At 45.7% G+C, this 16,690-nt stretch overlaps 2 protein-coding genes across 4 annotated transcripts; one reads left to right on the top strand and one right to left on the bottom strand.

The window, feature by feature from the left end:
- Positions 1–511: 511 nt before the first annotated feature.
- LOC128677740 (uncharacterized protein) lies at positions 512–4,585 on the bottom strand. 2 transcript variants are annotated; one of them, XM_053758793.2, is made up of 6 exons: positions 4,441–4,585; positions 3,674–3,799; positions 2,350–2,483; positions 1,862–2,072; positions 1,660–1,757; positions 512–1,533 (listed from the first exon to the last, which is right to left on the bottom strand). In XM_053758793.2, the coding sequence occupies exons 2-6, from the start codon at positions 3,790–3,792 to the stop codon at positions 806–808; spliced, it is 1,290 nt and encodes a 429-aa protein (XP_053614768.1). In that variant the 5' UTR covers positions 3,793–3,799; positions 4,441–4,585; the 3' UTR covers positions 512–805. The 2 variants fall into 2 exon arrangements, with proteins under 2 accessions (XP_053614768.1, XP_053614769.1); XM_053758794.2 differs by having other exon boundaries at positions 4,339–4,580.
- Positions 4,586–4,690: 105 nt separating this feature from the next.
- LOC128677731 (endoplasmic reticulum metallopeptidase 1-like) lies at positions 4,691–16,690 on the top strand. 2 transcript variants are annotated; one of them, XM_053758779.2, is made up of 16 exons: positions 4,691–5,180; positions 6,481–6,711; positions 6,814–7,081; positions 8,025–8,152; positions 8,528–8,661; positions 9,174–9,292; positions 9,779–9,898; positions 10,276–10,448; positions 10,631–10,823; positions 11,256–11,485; positions 11,903–12,043; positions 13,153–13,245; positions 13,893–14,135; positions 14,356–14,545; positions 14,826–15,041; positions 16,372–16,690. In XM_053758779.2, the coding sequence occupies exons 2-16, from the start codon at positions 6,487–6,489 to the stop codon at positions 16,551–16,553; spliced, it is 2,655 nt and encodes an 884-aa protein (XP_053614754.1). In that variant the 5' UTR covers positions 4,691–5,180; positions 6,481–6,486; the 3' UTR covers positions 16,554–16,690. The 2 variants fall into 2 exon arrangements, with proteins under 2 accessions (XP_053614754.1, XP_053614753.1); XM_053758778.2 differs by having other exon boundaries at positions 14,826–15,074.

Genomic DNA, 16,690 nt, shown 5'->3' with positions numbered 1-16,690 from the left:
AAATGTATCAAGATGTTAACCCAGTATATAAGGTACCTACATACCAAATTTCAAGAAAATCGGTCCAGTAGATTTCGAGTGATGCGCGTTCAGACAGACAAAAATTTCCAAAACTATATTTTCGTCATCTATATCAGTAACTAAGTATATTCCATGAAGAATTTTAAAAAATATCCAATGTACAAATTTGGCCTTTCTTCAATTTTATTATATGTATAGACTAGCTTTTTCCTACGGGATTAGTTATTTTTCTGGTATGATAGGTACCCTGTCCTTTTCCACATTTCAAACTATATAGTATGAACTACGTATATTAATCTGCTAAGGTTATATATGGAAAGGAGTTTATTTATGTTGTCTCTCTTTTTCTCACTTTATTAACTTAGCCAACGTAAGAAGACTTTGTTGGTTTATATCTGATGTGCTTTTCATAGTTTTAGAGAAGCTTAACTTTAAATATGGTATAGATTTCTAGAAGCCGCGGGCAAAAAGGGTTCAAGGATGTAAAATGTTCTCAAGTCAAACTTTTTACTAGTAATTAAAACATTAACATTCACTTAGGTATAATTACAAGATATATCAGCCTTTGTCATATTTTAATTAAACGTAACTGAACATAATAAATCCACTCGTATCACGCAAAATCTAGTTCTATGAGCTGGCGCACGTATTAAACGTGGGCGAAGTCGCGGGCAAAATATTTTATTTTGATCATGTCTATTGAAGTATTCTGTAGCATAAAACAAATTGTGATATGTCAGCACATAATAACAAGACGTTAGGACACGGTAGGTGCGATGCGGCATCAGCGGCCGATGATCCACAGCATGTTGAGCGCGGCGGGGCCGAGGTGCACGCGCTGCAGCGCCGGCGGGTCGCGCTGCGCCGCCGCCGCCAGGAACAGCAGCAGCGCGTGCAGCAGGTTGTTGCGGCCCGCGCCCGGCTCCAGCGTGTCCTCGCCGCGCAGCAGCACGTAGTGCGGCGGCTGCTGCGCCGTGCGGTGGATGGCCAGCACGTGTGGGCCGCGCGGCGGGCTGGCCGGCGCCGCCGACAGGTGCTGCGCCGAGAACGGCCGCGCCGCGCCCGCCGGCAGCTGCAGGTCCAGGTAGCCGGCCACCAGCCGCAGCACCAGCTCGGCGTCGGCCGGCAGCCCCGGCCGCCAGTCGGGCCCGCCCGCGCGCCAGCGGTATTCGCTCAGACAGCCGCCGGCCGCCAGCGCGCGCAGCCGCCGCACCAGGTACTGCTGGTCGGCGCACAGCTCCAGGAAGGGCAGCAGCGCACGCAGCCGCGGCTGCGCGCGCGCCGCCGCCCGCAGCCGCTCCAGCGGCGCCAGCCCCGGCCGCAGCTCCTCGGGGAGCGCGGCGGCCGCGTCCAGCTCGCGCACCACGCGCTCCAGGATGGTCACGTGGATCCACAGCCGCAAGTTGAAGTTGTACTGCGTGAGACGCCGCGGGTCCACATTGAGTCTCCGCCACACATGCGGAGCCGCGCCCGCCCCGCTCGGACTGCCGCCGCCCTCCTCCAGCGTACCCTCTGAAACACGATGCGATAAAGATCACTCTGCATTCGAAGTCGGTCTGATATCTAAATAGATATTTCAAAAGTGGCGAAAAGAATGAAAGGCCATATTCGAACGAGTGCTAACTCGAGAAAATATACCGGTGTTGAGTGCAGATAGTTGGTAGAGCGGCGGCGGCGAAGCGCTGGCGGGCCACGAGCGAACTTCCGGCGGAGGCGCGCCCTGCCGCGACTGCTGTCTAAAAACACAACACAAGTTCAACATTTTCATTGTGACTCGCGTAGTGTTCTGTTAAAAAGATTCCAAGAAAATATATCCGATTCACTGGCAATAGAGACTCACCCGAGGTAAGCTTCGAGCACTCTTCTGTCGGAGATGAACTCGTCGCGCAGCGGGAGCTCGTGTCGGGGCGAGGGCGGCGAGGGGGGCGAGGGCGGCGGGCGGGCGGGTGAGGGCGGCGGGGGCGGGCGCCAGCGCAGGCCCGGCGAGTGCGCGAGCGGCGAGCCCTCCGCGTCTCCGCGCGCCGGCGACGCCCCGGGATCCGCTGATAACACTTGAGGGGAATAAATGCCAAATAAGTGGCAGTGACAGTTTCTATATTCATTGCCCACCAAATATGTTTATTTACGCCTTAACAGATAAGCTAAGATGTTAAATACTTAAAAGTATACTTGAGTGAATGGATGATCTCTACACATAGACATACGCTAATATATAATAATACTAGCTAAGCCCCGGGGCTTCGCTCCCGTGGGAATTTCCAAGTTGTAACAAGGAATTCTGAAAGCTCCATGTAGATTTGGTGGCAATGTAATATGATTATAACAAACCTTCGGTGTGTGGGGCCGCGGGGGGCGCACGCAGCAGCCGCGTGGCGTGCTGCAGCAGGTTGGCGCACGCCACGGCCGCCAGCGCCAGCTCCACGTAGTGCAGTAGTGACGTGTAGCCCGAGCATTTGCATGATCTGTCCGCCAAAAAAATATTGTTACTCTGTTAGTGCCAGTTAGTGGACGCACATACAAGATTTCTGTTTAAAAAAACTATCTATCTAATATCTAACTCAGCTCACTTTCAATGAACTTGCTCTGCTGGTTCACTTGAGTAAATAAATAAGTACAAGAATGAAATAAGTTGCTCATTTGTGTAAAGTAGGTAGCGCACAAGAATGAAATAAGTTGCTCATTTGTGTAAAGTAGGTAGCGCACAAGAATGAAATAAGTTGCTCATTTGTGTAAAGTAGGTAGCGCACAAGAATGAAATAAGTTGCTCATTTGTGTAAAGTAGGTAGCACACAAGAATGAAATAAGTTGCTCATTTGTGTAAAGTAGGTAGCGCACAAGAATGAAATAAGTTGCTCATTTGTGTAAAGTAGGTAGCACACAAGAATGAAATAAGTTGCTCATTTGTGTAAAGTAGGTAGCGCACAAGAATGAAATAAGTTGCTCATTTGTGTAAAGTAGGTAGCGCACAAGATTGAAATAAGTTGCTCATTTGTGTAAAGTAGGTAGCGCACAAGAATGAAATAAGTTGCTCATTTGTGTAAAGTAGGTAGCGCACAAGAATGAAATAAGTTGCTCATTTGTGTAAAGTAGGTAGCACACAAGAATGAAATAAGTTGCTCATTTGTGTAAAGTAGGTAGCGCACAAGAATGAAATAAGTTGCTCATTTGTGTAAAGTAGGTAGCACACAAGAATGAAATAAGTTGCTCATTTGTGTAAAGTAGGTAGCACACAAGAATGAAATAAGTTGCTCATTTGTGTAAAGTAGGTAGCACACAAGAATGAAATAAGTTGCTCATTTGTGTAAAGTAGGTAGCACACAAGAATGAAATAAGTTGCTCATTTGTGTAAAGTAGGTAGCACACAAGAATGAAATAAGTTGCTCATTTGTGTAAAGTAGGTAGCACACAAGAATGAAATAAGTTGCTCATTTGTGTAAAGTAGGTAGCACACAAGAATGAAATAAGTTGCTCATTTGTGTAAAGTAGGTAGCGCACAAGAATGAAATAAGTTGCTCATTTGTGTAAAGTAGGTAGCACACAAGAATGAAATAAGTTGCTCATTTGTGTAAAGTAGGTAGCGCACAAGAATGAAATAAGTTGCTCATTTGTGTAAATGCTAACCTACACACACAAACCACTTTCTGGTACTTACAGATCATAAACAAACACCAGCAGAAACACTCCATTGACAATACTCCATTTCAGAGAATTGGACCGTTTCTTGTGTGCATAATTCAAATCTATTTTATGTTGTAATGATACATCCATCATTTATATCCTGAAATAAAATAAAATTGTTGGCATCAATCACAAATGTCTCATAATACCAAAATCATTATGCAGAAGGATCTTCTTCATAATCATATTCCTGATGACTGAGTTGTGGTCATTATGTAGAATGAAACAACAACTTTTTTGGCACTATTACTCTTAATGGATTGATTTGCCATTGCCTTTTCCATCACATACATAATCAACCAGTGTGCCTCATGTTTTCCTTTATGGGAAGCGAATGGTGGTCTATGAAAACTACTATATACGAGTCGATTGGTATACTCATGTGGCACGAGTAGGATTCGAAACTGGGACTTTTTGGTTCACAGGAGAAGACATCCGTATCTTAAGCACTGTCCCGGGTCTTGGATGTTTATCTATTTATATGTTACAAAATATAGTATCGTTGAGTTAGTATCTCATAACACAAGTCTAGAACTTACTTTGGGGCTAGCTGAATCTGTGTGATTTGTCCTAATATATATTTAAACCACCTTCATTCAGACTTGCTTCATTTAGACTTGTGATTTAGACCATACGTACCAGTAAATAGCGCCCTTCGTATCAGTTGGTCTGTGTGTCATTAATCGTGCCAAGCTAAGACACGCTGCAGGAAATACAAATAATATCTATACGGTACGGTACCTAATATCCAATACAGCTATGCATTCAGTAAGGCGACGAAATATTTGGAGCCGGTAGAAGTAACAGAATAGGTTAGGTGTAAACTAAATAAACCACCCACTAATAACTAAACCAAAGAGAATACAGAAGACTGAAGAGAATACAAAGCTAAATTTTTATACCTTTTTTGACAGTGACGTGACGTAAGGTATCAAGTAGCAACTGGCAATACTAGTGTCAATGTCAATTTATTTTTGCAATTTTTGACTCTAGTCGTAGGTAGGTTCGAGTTGTAGGTAGGTTGGTATTGTATTATTTATATTGTACCTAGGTAGAGTAGGTAGTTATCACGATCACGCACGGCATGATCACGTTTCGTTCGTCTCCCGTAGCGTAGACCCGAGGAGACCCTAGACTATTTTTGCGTTTTTTATATTCCTAAACATTTCCCAGTGTGTTTAGTGTTATTACTCTTCATCAAAATACGGGATATTTTGTAAACTACAAGAGCGATAATGTAGATTCATGTGTGCCGGCCAAATAGATTTTTTTTCTGTATTTATTTACTTTGCGCGACGGCTTCATTTCTGTGAGAATTTTGGGATTCTAGATAGCCTATAATTATATAGTTCTCACCCCGTGATATAGTACTCACGCGGCTATCTATCGCATAGATTTATATTGTTATATAGGAGTAATCTATCAAACAACGAAAATTTTTTATATTCGATCGACAGTCGTGCCTGAGATTGTAGCGTTTTGTAAGTACATAATTATTGCATGTTATTATTGTATTAATATTAGAGCTATTATATATTTTATAAATATTTAGAGCTATTAGGTTTCCCACTGCGTGAAAAGGCCTCCTTCCATTCCTTCCATTTGGTCCGGCATTTGTATTTATTAAAAATATACGAAAATGTTATAGTTTGAGCTTTAGTTCAAGACTTTTTTGTAAGTGAATGTATTGATGACATAATAATATGTCTTTTCTATCTACCTACCTATTTAAACCTTTTAATGAAATATGGGCCTAATACATTATCCTTTTTATTCATAAAAAAGTTTAAGCCAACCAACTAAGTACTTGGTGTTTGTATAATAGTATAATAGGGGTGTAAATTATTTATAGGTGGTGCTCAGAGCATTGCGAGTGCTGCGGCCACTCTGTCATTACAATATTTAAAATTGTAACAAATTTGTCTTTGTTACAATTTTAAATGCATTAGGTTTAATATCTGACTTTAAAATAGGTAATTAATCGGTAATGTAAATTTTATGAATGATTGGTTTTAGAATGATTGTTTTATGAGAAAAAGGGTCTTGGCAGATGGACAGACAGACAGACGGACAACAAAGTGAGCCTTCCATTTTGACTTATTGAGGTATGGAACCCTAAAAATTGACAGATAGTAATGGTAAGGCGGCCACAATGGTCGAAATGCTGTGAGAACCACCCTATTATCATTATTCAGGGTGTAATTTTTATTAATTATATTAATATTCATGTATATGTATATTGGTCAGCAAAATAATTATTTGGGCAGCAACATCTGGTTAGCAGAGTTCAACATCGTTGGGTTATGTTGAGTGAATATATATTCACACATTAGATCGGCTTCCAACAAGAGAACTCCTAAAAGGTTAATTGTCGTCACACCATCGCCGTCATAATCGTCAACGTCAATACCATCACCATCACTCACCACCATCATCCCTTTATATCCTAACGGAACCCAATGAACCCTAACTGAGTTGCTGATGAAATCTGCTTATCAAACCTTGCTGACCAAATGATTATTTTTCCTGGTTCCTCAGCCAAAGGAGCATCAGATCCCAGTCCCTTACATTTACTTATCCAGTTTTTTGTAGCATGATTCCTACTATCATCCTTCGTCCACTTTAAAATACTTTGGTGCAATCAGTAGCGCCATGCCAACTCTTTGGAACCTTCGAACATAATATCTCACTTTGTCTACATTTTTAAATTTTGTCGCCATTATGGCACTTTGCCATTGTATTTGTATAGCATAATCCTGTATTAATAATGATTACGGTCAGGCAATAATGGAGCAGCAGCCGATGGTGAAGGAGAACTTGCCGGAGTCGGCGCCGCTGGCGACGCGCTGGCTGGCGGCGCTGGTGCTGCTGACGGGCGGCGCGCTGCTGCTGGCGGCGCAGCTGGACGCGGCACTGCCGCCCGCGCGCGAGCCCGACCCCCGCCGCCCCCACGACTTCAGCGGGATCGCCGCGCACCGCTACCTCGCCAACCTCACCGCCATCGGGCCTAGGGTCAGCCTTATAATATTATACACGGAAACAGGGAATAATTCACCTAGCACCAAGTTTTTCATAAACGTAGACAGTTTGTCTTATCGACACATCTGTGGGTAGGTGGCGGGTAGCTACGAGAACGAAGTGTGGACGGTGCGCACGTTGGTGGAGGCGCTGCGCGACATCGCGGGCGCCGCGTCGCCGCACAACGTGCTGGAGCTGGACCGGCACGAGGGCGCGGGCGCGTTCAGCCTCACGTTCTTCGACGGCATGAACAATGTGTACCGCGGCGTGCAGAGCGTGCTGGCGCGCGTGCGCGGCGTCGGCGGCGACACGCAGCCCGCGCTGCTGCTCAACTGCCACTTCGACACCGTGCCCGACAGTCCCGGTACTTGCTTCCGTGCTGGTCTTACAATTTTAGAGATTTACCGCCTACAAATTACCGCCTAAAAATACCTACCTACCTAAGTAAATATTGACAGTTTGCTATTTTCAATGTACTATTTTCAATGTACTATTTTCAGACTTTTCGACTCAGTTTCTAAAACTAAGACTTTGATAAAAAACTGTAATTAATTATCGTCATTTGCCTATTTAAAATAGGTAGTGTGAAATTTTCGATTGGCATGGTTATTAGGAAAAGATTCCTCAATTGTATAAATGAGTTAGCGCAGGCCGGCAGGTCACGGGCGCGCACGCGCGGCCGGCGCCTGCTAATTGCCATAACAACTTCCCAATGTATGTGTTATTGAAATCAACTTCACCTCATTAGGGTCAGGGAGGCTGATGTTAACATGGGTTCGATCGGTACGCCTGGCTAATTTAAGGTAGTCTGTCAGATTTTCAAGGGCGTTGCCAAGAGGGGTAGGAAAGGGCTGCTGCCTCCTAAAGATTTAAAAAATGCTAAACCTAAAACGACTTAAGTCTCAAGTCCACTTGCTATTACTATTAGCTGCTGCTGTTATCGTACTCGATGCGTTAAAAAAATAATGTTCGAAACCACGTGATAGAGCGGAGCACGGCTGTGGGTAACAGCTAGTTTATTGATGAAAAATTGTGTCTAGCCCAATCCCACTTTAAGTTGGTCGACTTATTATTTTTACATGACGCGGGTAGTATCCGTAACTAAAGGTCATATTACTAAATTTAAATATTAAATTATTGTTATTTATAAAAACGTTAAAGCATCTTGCTAAAGTATGTTTTGTCTCTTTCTGTAAATGACAAATATTGCAAAGTGTGTCCAGTCCAGTGACGAAGCATTATTTAATGTAAAGTATGGTATATGAGTGGTATAGATTGGTATCGAGCGTGTGTCGTGTGTGTGTCAGGCGCGAGCGACGACGGCGCGGGCTGCGCCGTGCTGCTGGAGCTGGCGCGCGCGCTGGCCGCGTCGCCGCTGCCGCTGCGGCACCCCGTCATCTTCCTCTTCAACGGCGCCGAGGAGAACATCATGCAGGTCGCGCCCGACTCGGATACCACTTCCCTATCCATCTCGTACAAAGCGCCAGATTGGGTCTTGTAAAACTAGACACACGTAACAAAATCTATTCACACTCTGTCCCGTTTCTTCTAGTATACATATTTCAAATACGCTTATTTTTCTTCGAAAGAGGGAAACAAATTATTTTGCAAACATTAAAGTGAGTGGGAGTAATCGTGTGCAAGTCAAATATAAGCTTAACTCGTAATTATTCACTTTTACATTACTATCCTAAATTATTAACTCGCTTATTATATTGATCGCACTAGAAATGTAAGAAGACGCCACACGTGTGGCGTGTGGCGTCTTCTTGTGTCGGCGACACGTGACGGGTGACGGCGCTGGTTGCAGGGCTCGCACTCGTTCGTGACGTCACATCCGTGGGCGCGCTCGGTGCGGCTGTTCCTGAACCTGGAGGCGTGCGGCGCGGGCGGCCGCGAGGTGGTGTTCCAGGCCGGCCCGCACGACCCCTGGCTCATGGACACGTCAGTTCTCATTGCATTCTCTCGTTCGTTCGTTGCCTCTGTTCTCTTTATAACGACATATTCGTATGATTTATTAGGTGTTCTTTTAATTAATTCCTCACCAGCTTATTTGAACGTCTCCGACGTGAGGCACTGGCTTTTCTTATACATTAATAGGTAACGAGGATGGGCTGAAAAACTAAATTTTCATTTTAATTATAATTCATATTCATTTATTCTAAATAATTTGTAAATACATACTCTAAGTACCAATTCAGACACCTACATTTATTTTTATTGTTACTAACACTTAAATGTTTCGTACGACTGCTGCGATCTAGTGGTGGTCTTACACCTAGGAACTAAACAGTTAATGTGCAGGTTTGTGACCAGTAATGAATTATATTGGTGTACAAGCTCACATGGCACGAGTAGGAACGGAACCTGGAACGGGACCTATCGGTACACAGACGGGCGAGTCACCGCTGGACCACCACCACTTGGATTTGGCTTTAGAATGAAACGTGTTGCAGATACGCGCGCGTGGTGCCGCGGCCGTTCGCGTCGTCGCTGGCGCAGGAGCTGTTCGAGAGCGGCCTGTTGCCCGGCGACACCGACTTCCGGGTGTTCCGGGACTTCGGCAAGCTCTCAGGCGAGTACCCCCGGGAGCGTGTAATGTGTATTCACTATATAAAATTTGATGAACTTCACGACGAAATTTGACTTTTACACGTGACAAATAATTAACGAACACAATCTATTTTATACTCGTGTATGAAGATGAAGTTTATAACCGGCCACCTTAGTCAACCCTCCATGAAAATGCTGTTGCTGTCAAGACATTACGTAGGACGTAGATCCGTACGACATCTATGATAGGATATGTAGTACTCCTCTTCTAGAGCGCCCAAGAGAATGTTAAGAAAGAATTATTAGAAATTAGACCTTCACAGATACTTATTCAACGATTTAAAAAAATGAAGGAGGTTCTCAAAACATCTTTTATTTTTAAATATATATAGCCAAAAACTACTAGCGTTTAGGAACGACCACTGCTGGGAAGAAATGCTGAGAGAAACTCATTTAAAGAGTACAGTAATACTCGTAAAAAATAGGTAAATAAACATGAAAATTGTAGGTCTGGACTTCGCTTGGAGCGCTAACGGCTACGTGTACCACACGGCGCTGGACACGGCGGCGCGGGTGCCGGCGGCGGCGCTGCAGCGCACCGGCGACAACGTGCTGGCGCTCACTAGAGGTCACTCAACTATCTCACTACATTTCATTTTCTAGAACTTTCATTTTCTAGAACTTATCCCTCTTTCTCATATGAAGCCTGTTTCTAATTGCATTTGAGCATATCTTTTTAATTTCTACTTCGTTTCTTTTGAGCCATTATCATTCATCTTCGGTTTTCAATGTTGGTCTGGGATCGAAAAACATATGCCAGCTGGTTTTACCGTGTAGATCGTAAAAGACAAGGAAAAGGGCTATAATATCGATTCTTCTCATAGGCGATAGGCTAAAAACCGCTATATTAGATTTCAACCCTGGCAGCGGGGAAATTATATTACATTAATCATGCATGGACATTCGAGGAATGGTAGGTGTGACGCTGTGACGCATGCGCCGCAGGGCTGCTGGAGAGCGCGGAGCTGGCGCGCGCGGCCGACCCTCGCTCGCGGCAGCCCGTGTTCTTCGACGTGCTCGGGCTCGTGCTCGTGCTCGCGCACGCGCCGCTCGCGCTCGCCGCCGCCGCGCTCTGCACGCTGGCCGTGCTGCTCAACGTGCACGCGCACGCGCACCAGGTACGTTCTGCGCTCTCTCTCTCACATTGTAGCAATGTCCCGACATAGTGAAGAAATGTTACTATCTACTACTTCTAATCGACAAAGTCCCCGACTCGTAAACACTACTAGTGTTATCGGTTATTTAAGTGAACGTATAAATGTTAGTGTACCGAGATAGCGAAGACAGTGCACGTCCTCAGGCGCGGCGCCGGCTGTACATCGGCGCGGGCGAGTGGTGGCGCGCGGCGGCGCTGAGCGCGGCGAGCGGCGCGGCGGGCGGCGCGGCGGGCGTGCTGGCGGCGGCGGCGGCCGCGGCGGCGCTGGGCGCGGCCGACGCGCGTCTCGCATTCTACAGCCGCCCATGGCTGCTGGCGCCGCTCGCCGCCCTACCCGGTAATGTCACATCTACTTTTCGTTTTTAGATGATGTTCAACTTTATGATTTTTTAAAATATTCGGTTACTTGTTATCGAACGATTCGCTCTCTCTTTACTCTCAACGTTTTCCCGGTTATGGTTTTTCAACCATAAAATGTTGGACCTCAGCGTCCGCTCCCGACTATTTCTCTTCCAATTCGCGTGGTCTTCGGAATCATCATTGTCGTTTCTAAGACACGCAATTGTTTTGCATCGCTCGAACATTGGCTATGCCTCGCTGTCATAGTAAAAAATGAGGCTTATAACGGATTTATGGCTCTGATGCCCCGGTTCATGTCGGTCACAAACATCAATCAAGTATATAACGTATATATTGCTGATCGACGGTCACAGATGACACGTCTCGCTCCCGGACACTTTATGCCACATGTTTTATAAATATATTGCAGCGATCACAGTATCGTGGGTGGTGGCGCTGTGGAGCCGCGCGCGGGGCCCGTGGTGGGGCGGGCGGGGGTGGTGGGGGGCGCGCGCGGCGCGGGACGGCCAGTCGCTGCTGGGCGCGGCCGCACTGCTGCTGTGCGCGGCGCTGCGGCTCCGCTCCGGCTACCTGCCGCTCGTGGCCGTGCTGGCCGCCGCCGTCGCCGACCGCCTCGCCATCATTTTCAACAGCGACAAGGTAGCCCGATTGATCTTTTCAATTTCATTTCTTGATTCTTTTGATCGAGATTTCTTCACGATGTTTTGCTTCGCTGAAAACGAGTGATGAACTATGAAAACGAATACTATACACGCATGAGTCATACCAGTCACTGGACCACCATCGCTTCAATTAACCTTACAGGCACATTACACACATTGGAATCCGGCTCCGTCCTCGCACCGGGTCATTTATGTTTGTATACACTTTCGGAAATAAATTACCTAAATCAATCATTAAGTTCGACTGGGATTGAGAGGCCAGAGCTAGGCAAACCTGTTCGCTAAAACAACAGTACCTGTGTCTGACGTTTTATTTGATGTAGTGATACATATTGCTGTATCAGAAAGCACATAGGCGAGAACTATATACGTCAGTATGACCGACTGTCCGCAGCGCGGAGACGGCGTGCGCGCGACGCTGTGGGCGGCCAGCGCGGCGCTGCCAGTGCTGCAGAGCTGGTACCTGCTGCTGGCGCTGCTGGCCACGCTGGCGCCAGTCGCTGGCCGCGCCGGCACGCCGCCCGTGCCCGCCGACGTGAGCTGCTTTACATTCATTGTTCTTTACTTCCTGCTAGGGCCTAGCGACTGCTAGTAACTGTTTTTAAAATCGATCTATTTTTGTTGGTCTTCCTATTAATAAAATATGGAATCGGTGCCGCGGCGTGGGACACTATCGCCCGGAATATCGGAGCGGAATCAGAATTTACCGTCCTTTTGACATAATTTGCCGGTCCTCAAGCGGGAGACGCGTGTGCTCGCGGGTTCAATATTCATGTGTGCGACCATCTTCTTGAAACTTTTGTCTGTAATACAGTCGGCCGGCGGTTCTCTTTCTGACGAGGCCTGGAGCAGACCATGACCTGAGCCATCCGAATGGTGCTCAGGGCGGCACGAGTAACATTCGAACGAAAAATAAGTTATTAGTGAACACACGAAATTAACGCGGGTGAAACCGTGGGCAAAAGCTATTGTTAAATAATTCCACAAAAGTAAATCTTTCGATACAAATTCAAGATAATATTTTAGAGTCCACACTATGTTAGTAACAATATTAAGCTTTGCCCGCGTGAATTTACCACATGATTTTTTTTGTTCTGGTTTAAAAGGTAGCCTATATCCTTCCGTACTTCAAAATACGTGCAAAATTTCAAGAAGATTGGTTGAGTAGAAAAAGCGTGAAGAGGTAACTCACGTACTTACTTTCGCATTTATAATATTAGGATTAAATTATTATGCCACATTTACACTCAGGCCTAGTGGGCAGGGAAGTGAGCATCCCAGAGGGCACGAGTATGTAAATAGGTCACTCGCGCTGTCACTGCCGCTGCCCGGCGCTCCCTCGAGTGTCGGCAGTGTCTGAGTGTAAATGTGGGGTTAAACTGTGCATCAATCACGCTAAAATTCACGTCGTAACTTTTATATTTGTGCATTTTATTTGTAAATCAACATATATTTCTGTACATTATGTAAATTCACTTATCAACTTTTGAGAAGATTTTTGAAAAATTTCTTAAAGATCCTTGAAAAAATGCGTGTCGTGTAAATATTGAAGTATTTTCAAAGTACTTTTTTAATATAATAAAGTCCACATTGAATAGTTGAAGGTCGAGTAGATGACGCGGTGCGTTGTGTTGCGTTGCGCAGGTGCTGGTGATGTGTGTGACGGGCGCCGTGTCGCAGTGGGCGGCCGCCTGGCTGCTGCCCTTCGTGTTGGCCGCGCGCCGGCCGCGGCTGCTGGTACACTATGCTCATCTATTACTGCTTTATATCTGTATGCGACCATTTGCCAGTTCTAGCACCACCATATTATTATTATCTAGTGTGGCAAAAAAATGATAAAAATATGTGATGGGGGCGCTGGTGTGCAACTAGACAGGGCCAAGTTGGTGTTTATTGCCCGGGAGCGCTGTGTAATACACACAAAAACTACTTTGTTAGCGTTTTGTGCGATTTCAATATTTGATTAGCTATGGTAATTGTAATGGCGTTATTTTTGTTTATTTCAGGAAGGAAATGATAATTGCTACGTAGCAATTATCATTTCCTTTACACATTACTACATTTTATATAATATTACTACATTTTATATAATAACAAGATAAAGTGCGCATTTTTAATTAATGTTGGGGTGTGTGTACTACTCTGTAAATCTATCTATAATATAATGTTTCGTAGCACACACACCAAACATTATACTATAGATAGATTTACAGATTATTGACACGTGAGTAAACATTATTGACAAATACATACTGAGTAAACATTATTGACAACGGCTGTAGATAGATTCCCATTTCACCTCTATCTTTTTTACCGTGGCTCTCGAGCCCCGTCCCTGTCTGCCACGCAAAGCCGCGCTGTAGCATGTGGTGTCGTGTGCGCAGATATGGTTGTCGGCGGCGGTGTCGGCGGTGACGCTGGCGCTGGTGGCGGCGGGCCCGCTGTACGCGCCGTACAGCGCGGAGCGGCCGCAGCGGCTGTTCGTGCTGCACGCGCGGCGCACGCTGCACGCGCCGCTGCACGCGCCGCCCGCGCCGCCGGCGCACGAGGACCTGTTCTGGGTGCCCGAGCTCGACGCCAACACCGACCGCACGCTCCGAGGGATGGCCGCCGAGATCGGCACAGAGGTATCGGCCGTTCTTCAGAGGAGGGAATTTTACGATAAAAAGTTCCTATATGCTATTCTAGTTTGTCTCGTCGTATATCAAATTTTATCAAAATTGGCCCGATAGATTTTGCGAAAACGAGAGACGAAAGTCCTCACATTTTCAGTCAGGTCGAGATCGAGAAAAAAGTTGGAAGGTAAATCGATCGACGAAACTGCAGTGTCGACCGCTCCCGCTGCAGGTGCTGCAGACGCGCGGAGAGTGCGCGCGACGCGTGTACTGCGGCGCGCCGTACTACCTGCCGGTGCGGCGGCTGGTGGCGCGCGGCCGCTGGCTGCCGGCCGCCGCGCCGCCCGCCGCCGCGCTCGAAGCCGCGCTGCGTCTGCAGGACCACAACGCCTCCGTCGCCGACTTGCACATACAACTCACAGGTTTGTTTGCTATATTTCCACCAATGACTAAACGTGTACGTACACTTGTGGAAGGACGATTTGCAAAATGATAACAGGTTTTATAACCATATGTGGAAGGACGATTTGCAAAATGATAACAGGTTTTATATACCCGGACAAAAAACATATGCGCCTCGGCGTGTTCCTTATCATAACAGTAAAGATTTTACGCGATTAGTGTGGACGAATTCTTATTAGAATGCTATGTAACTACGTGTATGTAGCGGGACTTATGTTAGTGTTTGGTGTGTGAGCCCAGGTCCGAACCACGTGGTGGTAATCGTGTCCCCGACGCAGCACACGGAGGTGTCGTGGCTGGCGGTGGCGGGCGCGGGGTCGCTGGCGCCGCTGCGGGCGCTGCCGTGGCAGCAGCAGCAGCGGGACACGTACTTCGTTGCGCTCCACAGCGCCCGCCCCGACCACCCCGCGCACTGGAACCTCACGCTCACGCTGCGCAGGGACGCCGCCGTCGCAGGTTCACCTCCTACTCCACCTCTATACGCTACCGGTTTGACCATTTGAATGTGCATGACATACTCGATCTCCATAATCTAACATAATAGATACCTATGTTACTTTCAGACACTTGGAGATCACAAATCACGTATATGTTTTACAATAAATGTCAAAATATATGTAATAAACATGTCAAGAAAATATATAAATAATAATAAAAAAAATAAATTAAAATCAAGTGTGAGAGGTGGAAGTTTTAGGAAGGGTCCAAGGTTTTTTATCATTTAAATAGTCGCTAATCGTGTAATAAGCTTTAGCCATTAAAGCATTTTTAATATATGATTTAAATTTTGGCATTGGCAAGTTAATAGCCTCTACAGGGAGTTTATTGAACAATTTTACACTTTGACCCACGAAAGACCTCCTAACCTTTTTAAGTCGGAATCTGTTCATACAAAGTTTATGCCTATTACGAGTGACTACACTGTTAACATCGCTCAATGTTTTATACAGGTGTAAGTTAGATTTAACAAAAATAAGTACGTCGAAGATGTACTGAGATGCAACAGTCATAATATTTATCGATTTGAATAATTCTCGCAAGGAATCCCGTGGCTTAAGCCCATAAATAAAACGAATTGCTCGTTTCTGTAAAACAAAAATTTTTCCTATGTCAGCTGCATTACCCCATAACAATAATAATAATAATACTTAATATCGTAATACTAAATACGCAATGCATTTGAAATCGCGCAAACGCACACATAAGATCTTACTATCGCGCCTCGGTCACGCCTATGTTTTTGGGAATTTTAAGAATTAGGATCAATGAAATTCACACACACATGCTTAATACTAATAATCTATGTAGTGACATAGAACCAATCGTCGATATACGGCGACCTAACCCGATCTCAAATCGCCTCCCAATCTTTTTGTAACAGGTATTAAGGATTTGATTGGCTTGGCAACTATTACCCAATCAGAGCGATTCTGCCTAGCGTCCTGTCAAAATCAGTTACACTCATTAGTTAACGCGCATTTGCATTGCACAAGTTTTTTTATGCTAATTTATTTGTTGTGATTTGTGTTGTGTTTGTAAAACCTAAAAAATCGAAAAAAGCGAAATTTTACTTGCCAAGAGTGTATTGTGCGTAGTGTTTCTGTAAAGGTTTGTTTGTTTTTATTGTTTTTTGTCGTCACATAGGTCGTAGTACGTATATGAGAAATTTTATACGTATTTTTGCTTTACCTCTATTTTTTTTCACGCCACGCCACTGCTAGTTATCTAACTTTTTCAAAGGAAAATTATATTTGCTTTTGTTTTATGTGTAATGTGTTTCTCTCAGAGCACCCGCGCGCCACGGACGGCGCCCGCTGGGCGTCGCTGTCCGTGTCGGGGCACACGCTGAGCGCGGGGCGGGTGGGGGACGCGGGCTGGCGACCGGCGCACGCGGCGCTGGCGGCCGCTGCGCCGCCGCACACGGCCGTCACGGGCTGGGGCGTGCACACGCATTTCTACACGGTGTGACCGCAGCTCCGCCGCCCGCCGCACTACTGTACTCATCGGCTCTCGATTCACACATCAACCGGTATATTCTGAATTCAATAAGTAGGTACGATGGATACGATGTCTTTGTTCGAAATTACTTTTTTAATAGCCGATTC

The sequence above is a fragment of the Plodia interpunctella genome, chromosome 18 (assembly GCF_027563975.2).
Source record: "Plodia interpunctella isolate USDA-ARS_2022_Savannah chromosome 18, ilPloInte3.2, whole genome shotgun sequence".
NCBI lineage: Eukaryota > Metazoa > Arthropoda > Insecta > Lepidoptera > Pyralidae > Plodia > Plodia interpunctella.
This window is presented reverse-complemented; position numbering and strand designations above follow the sequence as displayed.